The sequence below is a fragment of the Oratosquilla oratoria genome, chromosome 14, assembly GCF_046742065.1.
Source record: "Oratosquilla oratoria isolate Oo_2021 chromosome 14, ASM4674206v1, whole genome shotgun sequence".
Taxonomy (NCBI): Eukaryota; Metazoa; Arthropoda; class Malacostraca; order Stomatopoda; family Squillidae; genus Oratosquilla; species Oratosquilla oratoria.
The window spans coordinates 24,777,140-24,804,808 of record NC_134790.1 but is presented as its reverse complement, the minus strand read 5'-3'; the positions used below and the strand labels follow the sequence as shown (position 1 = coordinate 24,804,808).

Here is a 27,669-nt window from a genome sequence, read left to right as displayed (position 1 = left end):
GAGGTTGCTAAAGTCAAAGGCATAAATCCACTCCCACCCAAGAATGAGATGGATAGATGGGGTAAAGAGAGCCTTGGGTAAAATAAATAGGAATGATCACTGAGGAAGGAAAAGAGAAGGCAAGAGATAGGTGTGATACATACATACATATATCAAAGGCTTTTCCCCCTTACAAGGGAGGTAACCAAAAAACAAAGGCATAAAAACCATTCCCACCCATTCAAATAAATTGACACAGCCTAATGGGATTTCTCCTCATCTTCTCTATTTATGTGTGAGGGGACAAGGAGTGAGGATCAACACAATGATAATAATGATGGTAGATGATGGATGATGATTAGATATTGGTGCAATATTGTCCTCATGGAAAAAAATTAAATAAAAATAAATCAATAAAATAAAATAAATAGATATCACCTAAAAGATCAGGTACAAACTTGCAGAGACCTCACCTCATCTTTTGGTTTTTCTGGTGCTTCTGCCAAAGCTCGATATATTCGAAAGGCAAAATCTCTCATGAGCATCTCGTTGAATAACTCGGCAAACAGACTGACTTCAAATGAATGTTCTTTATTATCCTCCTGTTTGAACACAATGTTAAAAAATTTTGAGTAAAATATTTTCTCCTTGAAACACTACACTGATAAATAAGATCTTAGTTGTTCTAATGTTCTTTCTTTCCTACTTAACAGATAAACTACAATAAGAACATCGTTAACAAAATAAGGTCAAGAAACTTCATATATTCTAAGCAATAGGTAATTACTGTTATAATATGCATAACAATTCCATGCATTACCAAATGTTATGTACAAATTGATTCCAGGGTTAAGTCACCAACCTGCCGATAGTCTAATAATACAGACAAGGACATCGTAGTGCAGTCAAATTTTCCTGACTTTGCAGTACGAGATGGATGGACCACAATCATAGGTTGTTCAGGAAGTGTGTACCTCTTTTCAAGTAAAGTTCTCTCTCTCTCCTCTGCCTTTCGTTTCTGAAATTAAACAAACCAATATTGACATACATTTTCAAATCACAAACCATGATCCTTATGTAGCAGTCATCTACACATAAAAAATATATCCTTTTTAAAACCATAATCTGTATAATTACAATAAACATAAAAAATACTGATATAATTATATTACCTCCTCCTCTTCTTTTTTCTTTTCTTCCTCCTCTTTCTTTTTACGCTCCTCTTCCTTTTTCTTTTCTTCCTCCTCTTTTCTTTTTGCTTCATCAGCACCAATTTTCTCGGCATTTGCAGCTTTTTCTGCTTCTTCCTTCTCCTGTTCAGCTTTCAAAATCTTAAAAAAATTCAATTAAACAACTTATCTAAACGAGGTAGAAAAGTGGCTGACCCTATTTTTTTTTTCTTATTTCCACTCAGAAATATTCAGTGATGTTACCCTCAACTTTCATGAATATGAGCAACATGCAATAGTCATGTTAAATAGTGAACCTCTCCCAGTGGAGGAAAACCCTAAAATACTACATTTAATAAAAAACATGAAAACCCTAGACTATGGATTCCCATCCTAGGTGACATCACTCCCAGGGGTACATTTACACTTTTCAGTATGTACATAGACTGTCAAAGAGTAACCACTATTATGCAAAGTGTTCTACTCTGCAGGAAGATCAAGATATTCATAAATTCACTGGGCTCACTTTACCCACATCAATAATAAACACCCACCCATTCTTATAAGAGAAAAAAGGAATTTTGAAATGTGTATCAACATTAACATTCCTATGCAGTATACACATAATTTCACAATAGAATAATACAAAATTAATATCAATATTAATATTGAACCTTAATTCTGAGGGTACATGGGAATCTATGAGAATTCCTAAAGGATACTGAGAAACAGTAAGATTGGGAAACTATGCCACAGCAAAGGCAAATTAGAAGCTGAGCATACTTAAGCAGGGTAGTGGCCTAGTCAAAGCACACACGGAGGGATCACACAAAATTGATGTGGCTGACACTTCATACGAATAGGAAGTTTGGTTGTCTATCTTGAAGAGCTTGTTTCATGATTTGAGTGTGAATGGGTTTCTGTGCCAATCTATTGTATTGGAGTAGTTTTGGTCAATCCTATTATTATTGTGAATGCCTTACTTTGTACTGTTTTTTGGGTGTACATTTGTTTTTTTTGAGTGTTGGGAACCATGCTGTGGAAGTGCAGTTGAATTACAAAGGATTACAAAAGCGGAGCATGCTGACAGGAGACCTTTTAATCCATAACTAGGTCAGATGCAAAAAAATATATATAATGATAAATAAATAAAAAGATACATACATACATATACCAAAGGCTTTTTTCCCCCTTACATGGGAGGTAGCCAAAAGAAAAAGGCATAGAAACCACTTCCACCCATTCCATTTCCTACATACTCCACTCCCTTACATCCTCTTCCCTCCCTCTTATCGGCACCTCCTGGATGACAGGTCATCCCTGCATCTTGTTCAGCGACCCCCCCCCTCCCTCTCCATCCCCTCATGCAGAAAAGGAGAAGTTGGGGAGAAATCCCTTCAGGCTGCATCAATTTATTTCTCATACATACTCCCTCACCCTCCATCCTCCACTCACTCCCCCTCATGCATCACAGCATCATCCATACACAACCCTTCTCCATTCACCCCTATCTTCTGTCCTCTCCCTTCCTTCCTCAACAGACATTTCTCTCTTTCCCAATGCCCCTTTTACCCCATCCATCCATCTCATCCTAGGTCGCCCCCTCATGTTCACTCCTTCCACACCTCTTTTACTAATCTTTCTTCACTCATTCTTTCCATGTGTCCAAACCATCCCAATACTCTCATCCACCCTATCTCCCAACTCCCTTTCCACCCCTGTTCTCCTCCTCACCTTATTTCTCACTCTATCTAGCTTAGTAACCGTATCATACTTCTCAGACATTTCATCTCAAACACATTCAAACTCCTCTCTTCCTCTCTTATGTTCCATGTTTCTGCCCTGTACAGTGTTGTTGGCACAATCACTCCCTCATACCATCTCCTTTTAGCATCCATTCCTATATGTCTATTTCTCATTACACTTTTTACTCCCCCAAGGCATTTACTCGCTTCTCTCAATCTACATTCTACCTCTCCACCTCCAAACAACAGCTGGCTTATCTCCCACTTTTCTCCATTTTCTTTAACCATCTCCAACCCCCTACCCACTACCCTTGCATTCACCTCTCACACCACCCCATCCATGTATAGATTGAACAGCCAGGGCAATATAACACATCCCTAACAAATTCCCACCTTTACCTCAAACCATTCACTCTCTCCCTTTCTAACCCTAACACAAGCTCTACTACTCTCGTAAAAACTCTTGCCTGCTCTTAACAGCTTTCTTCCTATCCCATATATCTTCAATAACTCCCACAGTGCCTTCCTGTCTACCCTGTCATAAGCCTTTTCCAGATCCATAAAAGCCCAAAGTACATCCTTACCTTTTCCTATAGCTTTCTCACATATCTGTCTTACCACAAAAATCTGATCTATACAACCCCTACCTGTCCTAAAACCACACTATTCCTTACCCCTCTGTTCTTCTCCTAATCCTCTCAATCATGACCCTTCCATTAGCCTTCCCAACTACACTTAACAAACTGATCCCTCTGAAAGTACTACACTCACACTTGTCCCCCTTTCCCTTGTAAACTGGAACTATACAGGCACTCCTCCAGTACTATACCCTCTCTTAAACAAACATTAAATAATCTCACCAGCCAGTCCACCATAATTGTACCTCCTTTTTTCAGACATTCTGCATGGCATCCATCCAACCCAGGTGCCTTACCTGCTCTCATCATCTTAACAGCTGCTTTCACTTCATCTTTTCCTTATTTCTCCTCCATTTTCCTCATTCATCGTTATCATTTTCTTAGCGCTTCCCACTGCAACCACTTTTCCCTCCCTATCCTCCTTCAAATTTAGCCACTCCCTAAAATACTCTGCCCACCTTCCTCTCACTGCTTGTATAATGTGATTTGTTTTCTTCTTTGTGGGAAGGAAACTTGTAAAAATAACTGATTGAATAAAGACTGCTATAGAAGCCATAGGCATGGCTTGAGATAAATAGATCACTCATCAATCTGTTGTCCCTGGTCTCTTTTGTAGAAGACCTACATGCTCCAGGAACCCAGCAACAGCCTGCGGTTGGAACCATAAGTCACTTAGAGGAAATATTGTGTCATTATCTGGGGACTGTTAATATGGGGCATAGTAGTACGAGGTGTTCTGTGTCTTCTGTGTGGTCTTCTTTATTTTCCACAAGAGGGGACAAAGTACACTATGCCACAATGGTTTCCGGTCACAGTGAATGTGATTTCATCATTCCATAATGCTTGTTTCCAGTTCTCCACATCCCACTGCAAGTATTTGTGGCAAAAAGTAACTATTCTTTCTCTGTTTTATTGTTCCAAGTGGTAACTGTCATCCTGGCAGTGATCCCTTGAATACAAAATTCACAACACAGGATGTAAACCATCCGCATTCACTAACAGTCTAGGGCTCATCTGGCTACCATGGTGTGGGATTGTTAATTATACTCCCAAAATTTTTTATGAATACAAAGCAATATCTGAAGCTAGTGAATGATCTTTTGGGGTATTGTTTTAATAATTACAAAGCATATATCTTCATACAGGATGGTGCTCCATACCACACTGCTAAACTTGTTAAGGAATAGTTTGTATTCGGTGATGTGGAGTATGCAAAGTATTGGCTACGCAATTCATCTGATTTAAACCCCATTGCGAACCTTTGAGCACTCATGAAATATAAGCTACGTGAACAAGACACTTTATCAATCCCCAAGCTTGAGGTAGCCATCAAGGATATTTGAGAAAAAATGTACCAACAAAATATTAAATGGCTGGTAAGTACCTTAGAATGCTAGTTATTTGAGGAAACTATTCACCTTCACTCTCATGCCTAAGTTTTTGTTCCTGGGTGTACATCCCATCCTCCATCCTATACTTCTATTCTTACCCTATCCAAACAGCAATACATTACTTTCTTGAGTTATATATGATCCAAACCAGATACTACAGATGACCTGTGGGCTGTGGGTCCCTGCAAAAGATTCCTGGGGCAATAGATTGATCACCTTATTGATTCCATATATGGGGGACGACTAGCAAAGAGTGTGCAGAAAGCCGAAGTGGATGGAGTGAACTTGAAAGGAAGACCATAAACAAGATGAATGGAAAGGATGAAGGAAGTTTGGATACATGTGGTATATCTGCTGAGCATGGAAGAGTGTAAAATATAGCAATAAATGGATGGTGATTGTAAACAGATGAAAAGATGAAACAGCCCAAGGGGATGTTCTTCTCATTTGCTTCATAAACATATGAACATGGAAGAGGGTTAGCTCTTCATATATATATGCCTAATTCACTCCTTTACACAACAAAATGCACTGACCTTTGTTAATCTTGCAATCAACTGAGATTTGAGGCCTTTGCTGTTGAGCATGCGTGCATCTAGCTCCATTCGTAGCTCCATGACCTGCAATGAAAAATATCAAAATATCTTTAACTTTGCTTATGAAAATGAGATGGATGGATGGTGGTAAAAGGGGCTTTGAGTAAGAGGGGAATGTCTGTTGAGCAAGGGTGGGAGAATAGCTATGTATAGATAATACTTTGATGCAAGGAAGGGAGGGGAAGGTGGATGGGGGAGTAGAGAGTGGTTGTGTGTGAATGATATCTTGACATAGCCCAAAGGAAACCTTATCAATTAGGTCTTTAATTGTGCATGGATAGGGTACAGATAAGAATAAATGGGGAAGAGGCTAATACTAAGTCTGTGAGAATAAAGATGAATGGATTACCTTTGAGTGATACAAAACTGAAAGGGAAGGGTGAAGTAGAGTTTGAGAGCAAGATAGGTATGGTGTCACAAATAACAAAGGGGTGAGGGAGGAAAGGAACGACAAAGATGGTAAGTGATGAGCTAGGTATATATGGTGGAGTGGTGAGAAGTAGCTTTGAGGATAACATGGGCAAAGGTGAAATTAGGGTGGAAGACATGGGTTTTTATGACTGCATACAGTCTTGGCAGTGAAGATAGTGGAGGAGAAAGAGCGTTTTCGGACTAATGTGTGTAGTAGGAGGGATGCAAATATAGTAGTGTTGGGAGATCTCAAGAGTTACCATGTCCTGCTGGCAGGAGGCTACTCTGTTATCTGGGAAAGGGTGGTGAACCAATGAAGAACCTAGCTTCCTACTACACAGTTACCACCTAGATCCAAAAGGATACAAATACTCCACCTTCATTTGGAGGTGAACCACCAAGGGCACGGTACCTGGTCTCCAGATCAGGCCCAGGAACTCACTTTATTCTCTTTATTATTCTCCATCAACTACCTCCCCATCTATTATTTCTGTTGCTGTTATTTTTTTTACAAGAGAAGAAAGTCAAGAACAAGTACTCTGTCATAGTTAGTGACAGAGTTTGGTAAGGTACACAATAGGAGAAAGTTGAAGGTAAATGTGGTGGGGCTACAAGTGGGGTCAGGGGAGGGATTGAAGAAGTTAGTGACAGAGTTTGGGAGAGTGTATGAAAGAAGGGAGTTGAAGATAAATGTAGGTAAAAGCAAGGTGATGAGATGCACAAGGGGAGAAAGTGGTAGCAGACTGGAAGCAAGTATTAAGGGAGAGAGACTGGGGGAAGTGGATAGTTTTAGATACTTGGGTGTGAATGTTGCGGGAAAGGGAGGAGTGGAGGTGGAAGTAGAATGTACATTGAGAGAAGTAAGTAAAAGCCTAGAGGAATTAAAAAGTGTAATGAGAAATAGACATTTGGGAATGGATGCTAAGAGGAGATTGTATGAAGGAGTGATTGTGCCAACAGCACTGTATAGGGCAGACATACACAACTGTATAAATAAACTGCCCCAGATGCAGGGAAGACACCAGACACCTAATCTTACATTGTTCCACCCAAGCCATAACCAAACAACACAATATTTCTTCCTTGGGTGACTTACAGGACAATCTGGTAGCCGTTGCCAGTTACCTGGGAGCCATGGGTCTAAGGAAATGGATTGGTTGGGGGTTCCCAAAGCTTGAGTAGGAGATGAGCCAATAAAGTAGTAGGAAGGTACAAAATGTGAGGTAAGAACTGTAACTGAGAGATGTTAGGTGTATTTTGAAAGGGAAATAATGCTAATGAACACAATGTTAACAGGATATATGAGGGGTGATAAAAAAGTAATGACAGTGATACCATATATTTTCACGGTACAGAGGTAAATCCAAATAGTGGCCTACATTCCTTCAAAGTACTCCCCTCCTGCCTCTATGCAACGTTCCATCCTCTTTCGCCACTTCATGAAGCACTCACGGTACTCAGAAGCCGATATACCTCATAGTTCTGAATTGACTGCTCGCGCCAGATCTTGGATGCGATGAAACAGCTTCCCTGCGATCGATCCCTGTGATTTTTGGTTGTTTCCAAAGATCAAAACAACCAAAAATCACAGGGAGCAAGGTCAGGCGAGTAGGGTGGGTGGGGGAGAAGTGTGATCCCCTGCTGCTCCAGGAACTGCACAGTGAGGCGAGCTTTGTGGGGGGCAGCATTGTCATGGTGCAGCAAAAGGCGCGATCGGCGACGGGTTGGTGCAGTCTTGGCCTGATATTCCAGGACTCGAGGAAGGACGTGATCAGTGTAGTACTGGGCTGTGATAGTACACTGTTCAGGCATTACATCCACACACATTGGTCCTTGTGAATTGAAGAAGATGGTGAAAAGGCGCTTCCTGCTGCGAAATCCTTCCTTCAGAATCTGAGGTCGAGGTTCTTCATCACTCAACCACACCATGTTAGACTGCTTGTCTCTGGTGGTGAAGAAAGAAATCCAACACTCATCTCCGGTAGCTACATCTGAGAACTGTTTCGGACCATTTGGCTCGAATTCAGCCAGCCATAGACGACAAATCCGCACCCGTTCGCTCTTCTGCTCTTCCGTAAGCAAATGAGGTATCCATCGAGCACACTTCTTCCTCAGCCCTAAGTGTTCATGCACGATGTCATGTGTGCTCCCATAACTGACACCGAGCTCCAAGGATAAGAATCGAAGAGTAACAGTTGGATCTTCGTCAATGATGGCCCGCGCATGGACCGTCGTTGCTTCGGTCACGGATGTCCGAGGGCGGCCAGGACGATGATCATCTTCTAGCTGCAATTTTCCGGCTGCGAAAGCTCGAATCCAGCGGGAAACAGTTTCCAGTGATGGAGTAGACTCAGAAAAAACTTGCAACAATTCCTCTCTGATCTCCGTTGCTTTTTTCCCGAGTTTCCACCTTTTGAAGGTGTAAAATCTGCAGCATTCTTTCGAAAAATCCATGTTTCCGGTTAGAGAGGCAAAGCCAACAATGACGCAATCGCACAGCGCAACGATAAAATGTAAGCTAGACAAACAGCGACAAGCTCAAACATGTAACAACAGGCAACACTTGCTGCCCCTTGCTCCCCGCCCCCCCAACACTTATAGTCTCTCAGCTACGAGTCCGACTGTCATTACTTTCTGATCACCCCTCGTACAACCCGAAGTGTATGAAGGCCAAGGTGGTGGATGGGAGGGTGGTGAGCAGGGCATCAATGGACTATGCAATGCCTATAAGGAGTGGAAGAGTTCTGATCACATATGTATTCAGAGGAGAGAGGACAGGAACTTGAGGGTGGAGATTAAATGGAGGGGAGGAAAAGGGAGGGAGGCAGAGAAGTGCTGAAGGTGAATAACTTGAATGGAAATGAAAACTGGAAAAGGATACATGAAGCTGAGAAAAATATAAGGAATAAAAGAAAAATGGAGTATTGGAAAAATGGTTGTTTCAAGGAGGAAGTGCTAAAGTGCATAAGGAAGGTAAGTGGGATCAGAAAAATGGGAGGAAATAGAAGGAGAGCTGATGAATTAAGAGCAGAAAGAGTGGAAAGTGAGCCAGTTGTTATTTGAAGGTGACACTGTGCTTGTGGGTGGATCAGTGGAGGGAGTGAAGCAGTTAGTGGTGGAGTTTGGGAAGGTGACAGGAAAGCTGAAAATAAACAAAGGTAAAAGTAAAGAGATGAGATGTACAAAGGGTGAAGCTGTAAGCTGAAGGTAAGGCAAAATTGAGGCTAGAGGAAGTGGAGAGCTTTATGTAATGAAGGACAAGTGTACAATAAAAATGTCCTGACAAATGGGTATCTGCGGATGAATACAAAGATAAGACTGCACAAAGAGGTGATTATGCCCCTAACACCACATGAAGTAGTGACTTGGAATTTCAAGGAAGGCAGAAACAAAGAGCCTAAACATGTATGAGATAGTGTTTAAAAAGTGTGGTTGGGATTAGGGGAATGGATAAAGAAATGAGGAGGTGAGGCAGAAAGCAGAGGTGCTCATAGAGCTAGCAGATAGGGTTGATCAAAGCAAACTACAAAGTTCTGGGCATATAGAAAGAATGAATGAATGAATGAAAGTAGCAAAATGAGTGTGGAAGGTACAGGCACATGGAGCTAACTTAAGGGGTGAAGAGAAGACCAAGAATGAGGTGGGTGGATGGGATGAAAGGGCCACTGGGTGCATAAGGAGTGTACCTTTTATTTCCTAAAACATGTATGTTCAAATTTGGATGACTTCTTTCTAGTGATACATGCAAACTTCATCTTTATCATTCAAGTTACCTAACCCTTTTGATACACTGACTCTGTCAGCTAAATAAAATTATTTTGCCAAGAAAAAAAAAGATATATATATAAAGGCCATCACCACACAAAAATAGGGTAATCAAGTCTAAATCCTGCAGTCATGCTTACTTGTATGAATAAAATTATCTGGCATTAGCCAGACCAAAATCTGTAACAAGCATATCCATAGCAAAATTGGGCATCTGACAGGATCTTGATCCCCTAAGTAGTGTTACTTTCTCAGCTGAACAAAAGTCTGCGACTAACATAACACAAGGGTCTAAATCTGTCTCTGTGAATCTCAAAATCCTTAACTATGATCTATATTAGTAACTGCGTGTTTCCTTACCTTCATTGTCTTGGGGTCTAAGGTGGACCAGTGGCTTGGATCTTTCTTCTGAGGCTCCTCCTAAAAACATTAAAAAGACAATTACATGCCAAAAAGTGGTGTGGCTTACATGACAGAATTTGTGTGTGTTTGTGCCACGCCTATCATGAGAAATGAAAAGGGAATGGCTATAAGTATGAGAGCAATCCTGGGTCTCTGCTTTCCAACGCACTTTCCCCTACACATTAGAGAGACTCGGACCCTCCTCATTAAAATAATGAAGATTCCTTTGAGTGTGTGATGATGGTGTGAGGGGGACGACAGAAGGCAGCTCCTTCTCATGTAATGGAGGCAATTCTTAGGAGACTAGTTAAGAGGGAGAGTAGTTAGTTCTGAATTGATGCAGTAGTGTAAGTGATGAGAGATTGACTCAACTACAGATTATGCTTATCACCGCGTCAGGATTGTCAGTGACACCATTCAAATCATAACATCTAGGATCCACAACATGTTGGAAGGAACTAAAACAAAATAGAAGGGATAATTAGGATACGCAAAAAAAAAAAAGGAAAAAAAATTATAACAGCTATCAACCAAGAATTCTGCAAGAAAAGGTTACAGAGGGCTTCAGTTTATGCCATGGCTGAACAGACCAGTTGCCTGAATATTTGGATGGTTGTGACTGGCAGAAGAAGTGGCAGACTGAGGATGCATAAATCATGTCAGACTGAAAGAATCAAGGTGACCTCAGGACATAACCTCGCTGATGCAAACATGGCCTACCAGACCTCCCCAGGCTAAAGCTCAGCCACACCTCTACAACAGGACAAGTGGGAAAATATTCCCAAGTTCTTTATTACATTAGTGATTCTGAGAGCATGTTTCACTTGAGATCCTAGGTGTTCTAGATAACTAGATACAAAATAAAAATAGAAGGGAGAAACCATAGGATTAGGAAAATAATAATAATAAAAAATAAACAAAAAATTAAATAAAAAAGGTGAGTAATTAACCATAAGTGTTCAAGCAGGGAGTATATCAGTGGACCAGAAACATTAAGGATATATGAAAGAAGGCTGGTTTGAAAGACTGAATAGGTCACAGATGAGGTGAGATGACTGAAGAAGATGCAAATTGTGACAAACTGACCATCTAACATGCTTGTTACAGAAAGCCCTAGGAATAAAATGCAGATACGTGCACAAAAAACACAAGCTGAATCCACCATACACAAACATGAATATGCTCTCAAAGAACCACAACCTATGGCAACCCATGTCCGATTAAAAGCACCAATGGTAAGACCTCCTACCAGTCTTCTTGGGCATTTGTAGATAAAGGCTCTATTCAGCAAGCATGGTAGGGCCTGACCTCCCAAAACTGTAAAATTAATTAAATTTTATTATAAGTAAATTTGTCCTGAGTCTGGTGTGACCCGAGCTTTGAGCAGAGCGGGTCTAGGGCCAGTGTTCTGCAAGAGAAGAGTAAAACCGTATTGGTGGGAAAACAGATCAGTGCCTTGTCCTCCTCCTCCTCCTCCATCTCTGGATCCTCGTCCTGTTGTGCTTTGACCGAGGAGACGAGCCTCTTGTCCAACTGTCGCTTATAGTTGAGGTGGAGTCCATCCCACTCCAGTTTGGTTGGACAAACGTTCCAAACATCTGGGAGAAAGAGGACAGTGGTTTCAACGCGGGCCGCTGAGCTCCGCCCCTTGTGGTGTGCCGACTCACCGCGCCGATAGTAAATCTCCGCAAACCGGTACCTGAGATAGGAATGGTGTCGCGTCAATAGGTGAAGAAGAGGAGAGAGTTTCACGTTATTTTTTTTAGCTCTCACACCACCACTCATAACCGTAACAACTACACCAGAATGACTACCAACTGGTCACTCTTCCCCTTCACCTGTTTGAACGCAACAAATTCTTTTTAGCCAAACCAGACATAGGGGGAAGCGAAGAAATACATGGGGAACAAACTGCAACCGGTCATCTGTGTTGTTTGCAATCCCCACCAATCAGTTTGCATCGATGAAACCTGAAATTGCATCTACCACATTTTCACCAGCATGCATCCCACTTCTCTTATGCTACTGTTAGGCTCTGGACACATGCATCCACCTTCTGTGGTACTTTCGAGTGTAGAAATTGGTACAAAATTAAATGTTTACTTACATCCACACCATTTCTATGGATTATTCACAACAAACATTCAGCATAATTTTCCTTTAATGCTCTTTCCTTGCATGTATTCATAATAGGAACAATTTAGAATAAAGAGAACAATCTTTTGTAGGACACTTTCATGCCACACCTCAAAGTCTGGCTATACTTATTTAGTAAAACTGCAGTTCTTGCAAAATAATGATAACTGTTGCCTCGTGTTTCACTGACCAGAAACCTACACCAGTAGGCAATGGTCATTGGCCCCACCCATAGATCTCTCTGGAAAGAAACATTAGATTGTTCTGTGCTGTATTTGTGTATGACTTGTTCTATGTTCATAGCTTATTGCCAGAGGAAGGAGACAATTACTGGTTGCCATTTCTCCAGACATGTAAAGGCAGAGAAAACTATCAAAATGATACTGGTCTAGTGACTATGTGTCAACTACTCAGCACTACACCTCCACATAGACAAAAGGGTGTTGACTGGTTCTGAATTTAGACGATAGGGAAATAATTCTCTTTAACATTCATCTCAAAAGACCACCACTTGAAAGTATCTGTCTGGTCTCTTTACTAAATAAGATAACTGTTCAATATCTTTTTACAAATGACTTGGCCAACCCATTTCAACATGATCCATTATTTCCTTAGTGAAATAATTGTTTATCAATACAGTATCATGATCAATTGAAAATGGAAATATACATATATATAAAAAACTTAAATTCTTGGCTCCCATAACTAATAGAACATTATGATGCAATGATGTGAACTGATAATAGAGATAATAACAACAGTAATTGTTGCTTCAATTGTCCCACAATAGCTGGTAATGGTCCTTGGCTATACATTTCTCTTGCAAGAAAGTCTGGACTGTTGTCTGTGTTATATTAGTGTAGGGCATTTTATGTTACTGATTCATAGTAGTAGGAGAATAGGAACAGTCACTAATTGCCAGCTCTCCTTACTTGAAAATTGTGAAAGAAATACAGATGAAAATGAGAAGAAAGAAAAAGAGAGAGAGAGAAAGAGAGAGAGAGAGAGAGGGGGACGGGGGGTTGATGGATTTTGAAGATTGAAAGCAGGATGATGATCTTTCCCTACTGTGCATCTTGCAGTATGACTAGCAAGTACCCATGAATTGATGATCCAATACATTAATCTAAATGTTGATGAAGTATTGCAATTCAATATTCTCACCTATGTTTTCTCATCCTGAAAATCATTTAATAGTACAAGTGTTGCCAATGTACACAAATATCCAAGCATCTGAGATGCCATATGTGCATAAACATACAGAACGGCTGAAGTGGTATGGTATCTATTCCTCACTTTTCTTTCTTATTCATTGTTTATCTATACTTGCATGTAGTACCACTGGTCAGCCACACTTTAACTTTACATAAAGTATAATTCTAATTGTCTAAGGTTAGTACAAATGCAATCAAAATACATAAACACTATTTTTTCAGTTCCCTTTCCACATCCGATCACTGAGTCATGCATGTCACAAGTGTTATAATAATAACTGCTTCCTCGAGTTTCACTCAATGGAAACCTACAACACTTTAGCTATAAGGTCTACATGTCCCATATACCTAGAAAATCAATCAATATGTTGCCTGTATACGCCACCATATACATGATGAGTAATATCACTCGCTCACACCGCTCACTCACTCACTCACTGTCCGCCCAATGTCCGGCCCTTCTTGCTGACTAAGGGTTGTCGAGTCAACACTTCATGCTTATACATCCACCACTGCCGAAGCAACAGACATACGAACGCACACGAACATCCGAGTAACCAAACAGACACAAAACACAAATTAAGTATATTGACGATCCTCCCTGGACATATATATACATATTTAGTTATTAAGTAAATCACACCCTGTAATCCCAGGATACTAACCTTAGGAAATGATCATGATCTTGCTCGCATAAACTCTAAAGCTTATGCGAACATGGCACCTCATAAGTGCTGAGCCAATCATTTCCGGCCCTTAAAACCTTGAGCACAGAGCTGGAGAGGTCGGTCCGATGGCACGTACCCCTCGTTTAGACAGTGCACGATAGTTAAGAGTGTTATAGTGACATTTAGGTAGGCTAAGATTATATCTCAACCAGTTGAGATTAACTAAATGGAGATTAATATTAAGTAACTAAGTTAACTAAGTGATTGATACTGTGAAGTGTACCCAAAGTAATAAACAGAAAACGGTGTATACAGTGTTTAGTGTTACCGCCTATAACCCCTGAATTGACCTGGAGTTGGGGGGATACATGCCTCAGGTCACCCTTGTAGGAGACTCATAGCTCCCAGGTAACCAGCAATGTTCATTAGCTAGGGCTCACAGGTCAATCAGGGACGATATGTTATGGTCTAGGCACTGTAGTGTGTGGCAATATAGGATGAGGTACTGTCTTCTGTGTGGTGGTTGCAACTAGTGCAGACTCTGGCCAGACCTATTCTCTGTTGGAGCTGTCTTAGATCTGGATAATGTCCTGAATGAGGGGGCTGAAATGGGGAGGGGGGGGAATTTCTTGAGTTTGTGAGTCTGTCTTGAAGAGCTTATTAATGGCTTGGGTGTGAATATGTTTTCGTGTAGTATTTTTTTTTTTTTTTTTTTTTTTTTTTCTTTTTTTTTTTAACATTCAACTAGTAGTTCTTGTGTGATATGAATGGGGAGAATTTTGTATATTTTCGCATGGCATTTGTGTTTGTTGGAAGGATGAATACATTAAAGAAAGTTCCTTTACAGTTATGTGAGGAGGCTGTCTTGTGGAGTGGTAGCTGGAGTTTATGTTTGGATCGGGTGCTGGTCTAGTGTCCTGTGCCCTCTTTGGTCTGGTGTTTGTGTGCCAGATTGGGTGATGTGTTGCACCTGCAAGAGGATGACCCGCTGGTCCAGACAAAAACAAAAGTTGGATGGAAGTATGACAGTATTCCACTGACCATCAAACAACTCAAAATCTTCACCAGACCACCGAGCAGCCCATCTTCCCAACCTCCAAAAAGAGGTGCAACCATGAGAAACTTGTTCTACTTGACCTTCCACTACTCTCCAACCACCTCTCCCTCTTCTATTCCCGTTTTTTCGCATAAGCTGGTCAGTAACTTGATGCCTGCCCTCCCACACCTCCTCCTATTAGTCAGATAGAATCCAACTTAGGCCTTTACATGGGGGGGGAGATGAAGAGTAAGAAGAAATGAAGAGTTAGAGGAGGAGGAGGAGGAGGAGGAGGAGGAAGGGGAGAGGTAGGAAGAGGATGATGATGATGTGGAAGTGATGAAGACAGAGGTGGAAACATACGAGGGAGGAGGTGGAGGAGGAGGAGGAGGAGGAGGAGGAAAAGGAGGAGGAGGAGGAGGAAGAGGAGGAGGAAGAGGAGGAGGAAGGGGAGAGGGAGGAAGAGAAGGACGATGATGTGGAAGTGATGAAGACAGAAGTGGTGGAAACACATGAGGAAGGGAGGTGGAGGATGATGAAGATGATGTAGAAGCAATAGAGACAGAAGAAGAGGCAGACATATAGGAGGAAGGGAGGGAGGAAGAGGAGGAGGAGAAAGTGAGGGGATGAGGATTAAGAGAAAGGGAAAGAAGATGGGGGTTGAGGGAAGAAAGATGGGGAGAGTGATGGAGGAAGGAAGGAAAGGAGTGGGGCAAGGAGAAAGGGAAGGACCTGGGCAAGGAGGAAGAGAAGGAGAGGGCACAGAGGAAAGGGTGGAGGAAGTGAAGAAGGGAGTGAAGGAGTGAAGAAGGGAGTGAAGGAGTGAGTGAGAAGGATGCATAAAGAAAGAAAAGAAGGAGGGAGGAAAAATGGAAGGGAGGAAGGAAGAGAGGGAAGGAGGGAGGGAAGGAGGGAGGGAGGGAAGGAGGGAGGGAGAGATGGAGGGAGGGAATGAGGGAGGGAGGGAGGAAGGAGGAAAGGAGGGAGGATGGAGGGAGGAAGGAAGGAGGGTGGAAAGAGGGTGGAAGGAGGGAGAGAGGATTGAAAAGAGAGGGAGGGAGGGAAGGAAGGAAGAAGGTGAGGAAGATGGGGTGGAAGAAAGGGGCCAACATGGAGGGGGAAGAAGGGGAGGTCGAAGGGATAAAAACATATGAGAATGGAAGAGACTGCAAGAGACCATAGGGCCTACACTAAGGATGGGAAAGAAGAGAGGGAGGAGAGGAAAAATCTGGGAAGCAGAGAAACCTGGAAAGGAAGAAAGAGAAGAAGAGGTGAGAGGAGCTTACATCAGCACTCACTTCCAACAAAGATGGGGATGAAGACAGGTTGGAAGAAGGGAAGGACAGATAGGAAGGTCAGGAGGGGAGGGAGGAGGAGAGGAGGATGGGTGGGGAAGGAGAAGATAAGGTGAAATGAGGAAGGATGAGAAGATGGAAGGAGGGGGAAGGGAGACAAAGAAAAGGGAGGAAGAGCAGGATGATGTAAGAAGAGGAAGTAGGAGGAGGGAGTAGGAGGAGAAGTAGGAGTAGGAGGATGTAGTTGGATGAGGATGTGGGAGGAAGGAGGTAGAAGGAAGGAGAGGGGGGAGGAGGACAGAAGGTGGAAGAAGAGGTAGAATAAAGCAGGATGGAGAGGATGTGGGAGGGAAAGGTACAAAGATTGAGGATAAGGGAAGAGGACGTAGGAAGGAGGATGGGGGAGGTCGACAGGGGAGAGGTTGCAAGAGGGAGGAGGCTGGAAGAAGAGGAAAGAGAAGAGAGGGGGAGAGCAAGAGAGTGATAGAGAGGGAGACAAAGGGGGAGAGGGGGAGAGACAGAGGGAGGGGGAGAGAATATGAACAATATTTGTAAATGGAAGTGACATGGCTATGGAATTTATTGTTGTCTGCCATGTATATCTCACAGGTAAATGAGGAGGGGATACCACATAGTGAAACAGAAGAGGTAAACTAGCTTTGGCTATTGGGACCTGCCATGGAGGAGCGGAGTCTTACTGCATTGCCTCTAACCTGAACAGTGTAGTAAGGAACAGAGATAATAATCCTTCATCAACAAAGAGCTAAGATAGGAGGGACAACATATGGATTTGTGGATGGGTGTGGGAAAGGTGTACAGAGGATTAATGCTCTTACTTGTCCATGCCCTGCTTACAAGGGTTAAAGGACCTTTTGGTGTGCATGTAAATATTGAGTCCAAAGATCAGTCCAACCTGCCCATGGATTCTGCACCAAAGAAGCAATGAAGACAAACCAAGACAACAACATTGTCTTTACCATGTTCAATGCTCTTTCACCACATATGGATATATGAACCACACTTCTGTAAGGAGGTGCAGCCCCAAGGGGCTGGTACCTGGGCTCTTAACTGGGCCCAAAAACTACTCTTTTTCACTTACCCTTCTCTCCAATTATTTTACTTATTTATTATTATTTTTTTTTCTAACATAAGGACGGTACAAAACCAATAACTTTCATACACACATTCATGAAATTCAACATATGCCATTCACAATTCCACCTCACATGCACTACACTCACAAACCAACGCAAAGAATTGGAGCTGAGACCATTGCACAACTCATACACCTGAAAACATAAGCATAAAAATATTCTGACCACACAAATAAACATAAACAGAACAACAAATACACGAACCTGCATCAATTCCTACACAAACATAACATACACAGTACTAATTTAGAAACAAAACTTACACCATATTCTACACTACCCATATTCACTGATTACATAGCAATAAAAGTAGACTACACAACATAAAATGAACTCAACATTAATACACAAAATACCCTTCTCCAACAAAACAAAACAAAAAAAAAACTCTGATGGACACTACAACAGATTCTTAATACAAACACAAATAAAGAACACAACTTATCTTATAAATATTAACATACCACCTTCTACATCTGCCCCTAAGGCTACAACCCTCAACTCAACCTCTCCACTTCCCCCCCCCAAAAAAAAAGTACATAACATTAGAACATCTCTATAACCTCAACACATTAAACACTAGTAACCTCTGCACCACCAACAATAAACATCCCTGATATAAGAATATGTGGCCACCCTCCCTCCAAATCGAACCAATAAGGGGAAACCACAGCTGACCTCCCCTCAGACCACTTTCCCTTAAAGGTCACCATGGAACTAGAAGAAAAAATAATACAAGCTACATACAAGGACATTCATACACTACAAATTGACAGGTGTGGGGAGAGAAAGAGTGTGTGTGTGTGTGTGTGTATGTATATATATATATATATATATATATATATATATATGTATATATATATATATATATATATGTATATATATATATATATATATATATATATATACATAAAGAGGAAAAGGATAAAAGGTAGGTAGGTGCTAAAGTAAACTGCTTAAATGAGAAAGAAAAGGAGTACAAGAAGAAGCTGAGAGAGAGAGAGAGAGAGAGAGAGAGAGAGAGAGAGAGAGAGAGAGAGAGAGAGAGAGAGAGAGAGAGAGAGAGAGAGAGAGAGAGAGAGAGAGAAGAGAGAAAGAGAGAGAAAGAGAGAAATATATATATAAAAATAAAAATATATATATATATATATATATATATATATATATAAATATATATATAAATAAAAATATATATATATAATATATATATATATAATATATATATATATAATATATATATATAATATATATATATAATATATATATATAATATATATATATAATATATATATATATATATATATATATATATATATATATATATATATAAAGAGTAAACAGACAAAAGGTAGGTATGTGTTAAAGTAAACTGCTTAAATGAGAAAGAAAAGAAGGAGTAAGAGAAAAAGCTAACAGAGGAGTGGGAGGGAGTGAAGGATAGAATAGAGCTAGGAGTGGAGGAGGGATGGGAATGATCCGAGGGAGTCACATGGTGTGAAAAGATGTGGAACAAGGAGGATGGGAGGAAATGGAAGGAAGGGTAGTGAGTGGTGGGATAAGGAAGCAAAGAAGGTTGTAGAAGAGAAGAAGCGACCTTTCACAGATTAGTTACAAAATAGGATGAGGGAATCATATGAGAGGTACAAGGAAATGAGAAGTCGAGTTTTTTCAAGAGAAGTAGATCTTGTGTTAGAATCAGAAATGGAGAGAGTAAGTGTTCTGAGGTAAAGACGGGACTTCACCAGGGATGTTATGTCAACTTGGCTGTTCAATTTATACATGGATGGGGTGGTGCAGGAAGTAAATACAAGGGAAATGGGTTGGAATTTGAAGATGGTTAAAGAAAGTGGAGAAAAGTGGAGGATAAGCCAATTTTTGTATCTTGACAACACTGCTTGTGGCAGGATCTGATGATGGATTATGTAAGTTAGTGACAGAGTTTGGGAATGTGTGCAAAAGAAGGAAGTTGAAGATAAATGTGGGTAAAAGTAAGGTGATGAGATGTACAAGGGTAGAATGTGGCAGCAAACTGGAAGTGAGTATTAAGGGAGAGACAGGAGGAAGTGGATAGTTTCAGATACTTGGTTGTGAATGTGGCGGGAAAGGGAGGTGTGGAAGTGGAGGAAGAATGTAGATTGAGAGAAGCGAGAAAATGCCTTGAGGGATTAAAGTGTAATGAGTATTAGACATTTGGGAATGGATGCTAAAAGGAGATTATATGAAGGAGTGATTTTGCTGACAGCACTGTATGGGGCAGAAACATAGAACATAAGAGAGGAAGAGAGAGGGAGTTTGAATGTGTTTGAGATGAGGTGTCTGAGAAGGATGATAGGGGTTACTAGGATGGATAGAGTGAGAAATAAGGAGGTGAGGAGGAGAACTGGGGTGGAAAGGGAGCTGGGAGATAGGGTGGATGAAAGAGTATTGGGATGGTTTGGACACATGGAAAGAATGAGTGAAGAAAGATTAGAAAAAAAGGTGTGGAAGGAGTGAACATGAAGGGGCAATCAAGGATGAGATGTATGGGATAAAAGGGTCATTGGGAAAGAGGGGAATGTCTGTTGAGGAAGGACGGGAGAAGAGAGAAGATATGGGTGAATGGAGAATGGTTGTGTATGGATGATACTGTGATACATGGGAGTGGGTGGAGGGGGTGAGGGAGTTGTGTGAATAATGTGATGCAGCCCAAAGGGATTTCTCCCCAACTTCTCTTTTTCTGCATGTGGGGACAGAGAGGGTGGGTCGCCAATTAAATGAAGCGGCCTTGGTGCGGCTGTGTTGTGTCTTGCTACACTGCTTCTGATCCAGGGCAGTGGGCAAAATGCAGGGATGACCTGTCATCCAAGAGGAGCCAAGATAAGAGGGAGGGAGGGGGGTGAATGGGAGTGGAGTATGTGGGGGACATAATGGGTGGGAGTGGCTTTTATGCCTTAGTTTTTAGGCTATCTCCTTTGTAAGGGGGAAAAAGCCTTTGGTATATACATATATATATATATATATATATATAAATCCATCTCTTTATACCAAGGGCTTTTTCCCCCTTATAAGGGAGGTAGCCAAGTCAAAAGGCAAGCACTTCCACCCATTTCACCCCCATCCACCACCCTTTCTTCCCTCTCATATTAGCTCCTCTTAAAAGATGGTCATCCCTGTATCACCCCAGTGCCCTGAGTCAGAAGCAATGCAGCAAGACACAGCATATCCATAGGAAGGCTGCTTCATTTAATCGGCAACCCCCACCCTCTGTCCCGTCATGCAGAAAAAGAGAAGACGGGGAGAACTGCCTTTGGGTTGCACCACTCACTATCCTTCCTCCTTGTTCCACAGAGCATCTTTGCACACCATGTGAATCTCTCCTTGAAACATCCTCCTCCTCCACTACTAGCTCTACTCCATCATTCACTTCTTCCCACTCTCAGCTTCTTCTTGTACTCCTTTTCCTTCTCATTCAAGCAGTTTACTCTAAGCACCTCCCTACCTTCTGTCCTTTTCCTCTTTATCTTCCACTCTCAACTTACCTTCCACTAAAAAATTATCTGATATTACACCAATCTCTCCTGTAAGAACATGTACATCCAAAACTCTTCCTACTCTTCTCCTGGGTACCATCATGTAGTACATTAAAGATCTATCTACCACCCTTCCATCCACCACCCTCTCTCTTGTGTATTTATGCTTGATTTTTTCCCTAAACACAGTGTTAGCGATCATCAACTCTCTAAACACATCTCCATGATTTTTTCCTGGTACTCAACATTTCTCAACCACTTCATCTATTGTTCATTTCCTACTCTAGCATTGAGATCTCCCATTACTACTACATTGAAATTTCTCCCAAAACCTTCTATGCACTCATTTACACTCTTCTCACTACCAGGTCCATATGCACTTACAAAGACCCACATCTCTCTTTCCAGTTTCAACTTCATCCACATTAACCTTGAATAAACCTCCCACTCCACAACACGCTTACCTATCTCTTAAATCATTAGTATATCCACCCCTTCCTTCCCTCATCCTCTGCTCATTCCCAACAACCCTTCCCACTACACTCCCACATTCAAACTTGCCCCTCCCTTTCAACTTAGTTTCACTCAATGTCAACACATCAATCTTTCTTCTCACATCTCTTCTCATTATCTCTCATCTGTACCACATCCACACACGTTAACACCCAAACCTTGGTGTTCTGGTTAGAAAACTCCTCCCAGAGCCTATGCCTTTGCTTTTTTATTTATCTATTTATTTCTTTTTTAGGAATGTCCCCTTTGAGGCTACAGACACTAAAATACAAAAACAATCTAAATGAACAAGAAAAATAACAAATAACAATTAAATGCAGATATCACAAAACTAATAAATAATGAGAGAGAAGGAAAACCAAGAAAAAGAGAGAATTACAATAGATGGGAAAACAACTGCCCTGCTGTGGAAAAGATGCACCTCACTATATTGCCTTTGACCCAAGCAGTGTGTGTTTGTGTATCTACATAATTGTTTGATCGATTGATTCAGTTTAACATTGCAAACTCCCCCCTATCAGGAGGCTAGGGCCGTGTCCTTTTACAGAGGACTTTGGAGTGTGGAATCTAACCCCTAGAATATGATGACGCCTATGTAGGTCTTATGAGGCATAAGTGGATATACGAGGATGCTGGCGTTGGTGTCTTGATTTGATTAACTTTGTAGTTATAGCTGAGTAACCCACGTATTTTGTGAACAAGCTTGATCACATTTTCTGCAGTTCTAAACAGTGAAAGAGAACAAGTATTACAGCTGTATAATTCATAATGTGCATATTGTGATTCATCATTGTGAGTCAGGCAAATATTTGACTTTTACTGAAGAGGTTAATGAACCATGCCTTTGGTCCAACTCACCCCAGGCAGGGTTCAAATTGCCATCACCTCATCCTTCATTGTAAGTCAATGTCCTAACCTGCTCAGCCAGTGAGCATTCATTTGCTTAATTGCAGTATACAGGAAACGAGCAATGCTCATTGGGTCCCATTTCCTATTCTGCAATTTATCATACCTAGCCTTGAATTCATGCACAGTTCCAACTTGATCTATATCCTTGATTTCTAATTTCATATCTAGATTTGAATTCATGTATTGTTTGAGCCCTTCAGGCTGTGTCAATTTATCACCCATTCACAACCATTCTCCCCTCAAACTTTTCTCTTGCCCTTTTTTTTCCCTGCTCAATAAACATTCCCCTTACAACCAAGGTCTCCTTCACTCCATCCATCCACCTCATTCTAGGTCATCCCCTCAAGTTCACTCCATCCACCACTGTCTTCCACACTTTTTGCTGGTCATTTTTCATTCAATCTTTCCATATGCCCAAACCATCAACATATTTTTTTATCAACCCTATTTGCCAGCTCAATTGGAGGAAGTGGATAGCTTTAGGTATCTGGGTTCACATGTGGCGGGAATGGGAGGAATGGAGGTGGAGGTAAACTGTAGATTTAGAGAAGCATGTAAATGCTGTGGGGGACTCAAAAGTGTCATGAGAAATAGGCATCTGGGAATGGATGCAAAGAGGAGATTGTATGAGGAGATGACTGCGTTTTGTATGGGGCAGAGACTTGGAATTTAAGAAAGGCAGAGAGGAAAAGTCTGAATGTGTCTGAGATGAAATGTCTGAGAAGCATGGTAGGGGTTACAAGGTTGGATAGAGTGAGAAGCAAGGAGGTGAGGGGGAGAACAGGAGTGGAAAAGAAGATGATATATAGGGTTGATGAAAAAGTATTGGGATAGTTTGGATACATGTAAAGAATGAGTGAAGATTAGTAAAAGAGGTGTGGAAGGCCAAGGAGGAGGGAGTGAACTTGAGGGGACAACCGAGGATGAGATGGATGGATGAGGTGAAGGGGGCTTTGAGCAAAAGAGGAATGTCTGTTGACCAAGGAGGGGAGAAGACAGGAGATAGGGATGAGTGAAGAATGGCTGTGTATAGATGATACGGTTATGCAAGGAAAGGAGGAGCAATAGATGAGGGGGTGCTTTCTGTGTGAATGATACTTTTGATGCAGCTCCAAGGGGTTTCTTCCTATTTTCTCTTTTTCTGCATGAGGTGATGGATATGCTGTGTCTTGCTACATTATTTCTGACCCAGGGCAGTGGGCGTAATACAGGGATGACCCATCATGCATGAGAAGCTAACATGAGAGGGGCACAAAAGTGGTGGATGGGATGGAATGGGTGGGAGTACAAATGTGCCTTTGACTTTGCTACCTCCCTTATAAGGGGGAAAAAGCTCTTGGTATATATATATAGATAGATATTTGCCAGCTCTCTCTGCCTCCCCTTATTTCTCACTATATTCATCCTCATAGCCTCCATCATACTTCTCAAAATACATTTTGCTCTTCTCTGAGTCCCTAAATTCCAAGGCTCTGTCCCATATAGCATTGTGGGCACAATCACCCATTGTATAATACATTTTTATTCCCTCAAGACATCTACTTACTTCATTTATACTATAATGTATCTTCAACCCAATCCTCCATCCCATACTACACAAGATGGGTTCTTTAATACTTTCTTCAGTCACTGCCACCCTCTACCTTTGTACATATCGTCACCTATCTTTTACCCATATTTACTTTCAGTTTTCTCTTTTCATATTCCCTCACAAATCCTTCCACTAACTGCCTCAGACCCTCCCCTGACCCAGGCATCTGCAAACAGCATTTGGCTCTCCTTCCACCTCTATGCTTACTATCTCCAAACTTCTGCCCATCATCCTCACATTTACCTACTGTTCCTCCCCATTCATGAACACATTGAACAATCATACTAATATTACACAACCCTGGCACAGCTACACCTTCACCTCAAACCACTTAGTCCATTTCCTATCCTAACACAAACCCTACATCTATATACCAGTAGCCAGCCAAGGCATACACCCTCCCCTACCCATCACTCATTTGTTTCCTTAGGACCTTGAGTAAAAGGGAAATAACTGTTGACCCTGGTCACAGATACAAACTGCTCCAGAAGCAACCATATCAATCAATCCACTGCCCCTGAGTCTTTCTTGCAGAAGACCCATGGTGTCCAGGAAACCATCAACAGCCCCCTGACAGGACCGAAGTCATGTTGGGAAGAGATATTGTGTTGCTGTCTGGGGATTGTTAATGTAAAGTATTGCAGTATGAGGTGTTCTGTGTCTTCTGTGTGATGGTTGCATCTGGGGCACTTTGAATCTGTAACAAGACCTATTCTGTGTTGATATGATCTTAATGCTGGATGGTGTCCTGAGTGCTGGTGTGCCAGTGTGGTTCTTTTAAGGTATAGGAGCATTTTTTTCTGTGGGGGATTTGTTGGAGTATTGAGTCTGGCTGTCTTCCTTGAAGTGCTTGTTTAGTTATCAGGGTATGTTTCTGTGTGGATTTTTGTGTGGTATGGGTGGTACATTGTTAAAAACCAACAAAATCGATGGAAAGACTGACAGTTGCAAAATGTGGAGAGCAGAAAATATTGTCAAAAACTCAGAATTATATCCCCTCACCCACCCACCCATGAAACAGTTGATACAACTTGGAACAAAATATCATCATCTGATCAACAATGCAATTTCATCAAAAACTATCTTCAAACCCACAATATCAGAAAACTAGAAAATCATTAAAAAGATACACAAAACCAAACCTGACACCGGTATAGATACAGAAAGAAAAAATAATAAATGAATAAAATAAAATAAATAAAGGTCCAGACAAGATCTCACACATCCACCTCAAAACACCTTGACCATGAGCCTTAACTGATATTTTCGACTACTCCTAGCTGAACAATATAAAAACCATCTAGAAAAGGGCTCCTATAATACCATTCTTGAAACCAGACCTGTACCATACAGATCAATCTCACTACTATCCACAATATCCAAACTAATGGAAAGGCTGGTAACAGCAAGAATCAAATGAGAAACCTCCCCAAATCAACATGGCTTCAAGGAAGGCCCCTCTACCAGCACTACATTCACAAACATCACGCAAGTATTGGAAGGATTTAACAAAAAAGACCCACCACAAAGGAAAGTTATAGTTGCTATAGATATAAACAAGACTTTCAACAAGGTCCCATGGACACATACTATCCAAAAAGATCACTTAGATAGACATTCATAACAATGACAAGAAGTGGTTAACTAACTTTATAGCAGGAAGACAATGCAAAGTAAACCAAAACAACCAAGCAACCATAATTCTGAAGACACCAAACACCTATTCCTTCCCTCCTGTGCCTTAACCTTACCAAGACAACAAAACATTTCCTTTTTTAATTGACTTACAGGTCAAGCCAGTGAATATTGCCTACCTGGTTGCCTTGGGTCTCCTGAAGAGAAACCTTGGGCAATAAATGGATTCAGATGATGTGTGAGATGGGCGAGGGTGGGTGCATGCCTTGACTGTGCCACCCACCTTACACATGAGAAAAGGCCTTTTGATACATGTATACATGTACACTGAGCATTTAATCCTACAATGCCTCTCATTAACAATCCCTAGACAATGCTATATTTCTTCCCTGAGTGACCTGGTGGCTGCTACTGGTCACCTGGAAGTCATGGGTCTCCTGCATGAGAGACTTGGTGCAAAGTCAAAGGCTCACACCAACTCCCACCCATTCTATTCCCATCCACCACCCATCCTTTCCCTCTCGTCTTAGCTTCTCGTGGATGAAGGGTCATCCCTGCCTCCTGGCCACTGTCCTTGTCAAAAGCAATGGAGCAAGATACAGTACATTCACAGCAAGACTACTTCATTTAATCAGTGACCCCCCCTCCCCCTCTTTGTCCCCTTGTAGTTCTATGATGATATTGATTGGCTTGTGGTCTATGGGGAGGTCATGTATAGTTTCTAATGTTGTTTGTGTTTGGGGGGAGGGTGAGAACATTATGTCTAGGGAAAGTGGTTCTAGTTTATGTTAAGGAGGGTTGGCTGCTCGAATTTAATGTTCATTTTGGGAGTCGTTATAGTATTTTGCTTCCTTTTGGTTCTGCTAAAGTGATTATACAGTAATACCTCCTGTATACAAATTGCCATTACCCAGATTACCATCCAGCTCTCCTGCAAGGCTGGCAAGAGAAATGAGCTATTTGTATTTACCAGGCAGCACTCATGTCACTTTCTGCCAGTCCATCACCCTCCCTATGGTTGTCTGTCATCCAGAACAGATACAGTCCATCCTGTACTGCCATACAGAGTTGTCTGAAGTTGTAGTGAAATTTGCAATGATTTTATTTTAAATAAACTAAGCATGCTTTTCAAATAGACATCACACACGATACCACATGATGACCCTGATAACCATCAGCAAGTGCATGTCATGATCATGAATTTCCATTATTATTATTATTTTTTTTTAGTAAAGTTCTACTTGACAATGATTTTCAAGAAAATTACCCTAGTATGCACATTTGTTTAATTTCCCCCCCCTTGTGAAATTCATTCTCAATACATCACCACAGATGAATAATAACACTATTTCATTCAATAACCATTGAAAATTACACTTCTCATCTCTCTGCTATCGTTTACTACCTCCATCATCCCCAATCATCTCGACATCTATGCCTATGCATTTATGTCATTATGTACACATACTAGGAGGAATGTTTACACACCAACTGGGGGATAATAGTACTCCTCTTTCTTTGTTCAGCTGCAGTACGTTCAACATACATACATACATATACCAAGGCTTTTTCCCCCTTACAAGGGAGGTAGCCAAAAAGGAAAAGGCATAAAATCATTCCCACCCATTCCATCCCTGAATACACTCCACACCCCTCCACCCTCCCTCTCATCTTAGCACCTCCTGGATGACAGGTCATCCCTGCACCTTGTACGTTCAACAGTCTTATTTTATATTTAAAATTCTAGATTTGCACTTAACTGTATACTATCTACCTATATACTAAAGGCTTCTTCCCCCTTATAAGGGATGTCGCCAAGTTAAAGATATGCACCTGCTCCCATCCACCACCCTCGTTTCCTTCTCATCTTAGCTCCTTGGGGATAAAGTGTCATCCTTGTCCTATGCCCACTG

At 41.3% G+C, this 27,669-nt stretch overlaps 1 protein-coding gene across 10 annotated transcripts in view; it reads right to left on the bottom strand.

Annotated features, from left to right (window-relative positions):
- The window catches only part of LOC143032801 (cell division cycle and apoptosis regulator protein 1-like), an 82,013-nt gene that overhangs the window by 12,408 nt on the left and 41,936 nt on the right, over nt 1–27,669 (bottom strand). For all 10 annotated transcript variants that reach the window (XM_076197857.1, XM_076197853.1, XM_076197860.1 and 7 more), the window contains 6 exons: nt 11,552–11,795; nt 10,055–10,114; nt 5,459–5,542; nt 1,152–1,310; nt 842–997; nt 453–581 (listed from right to left, as the gene is read on the bottom strand). In XM_076197857.1, the coding sequence (XP_076053972.1) occupies nt 453–581; nt 842–997; nt 1,152–1,310; nt 5,459–5,542; nt 10,055–10,114; nt 11,552–11,795 (832 nt within the window). The remainder of the gene's footprint in view (nt 1–452; nt 582–841; nt 998–1,151; nt 1,311–5,458; nt 5,543–10,054; nt 10,115–11,551; nt 11,796–27,669) is intronic.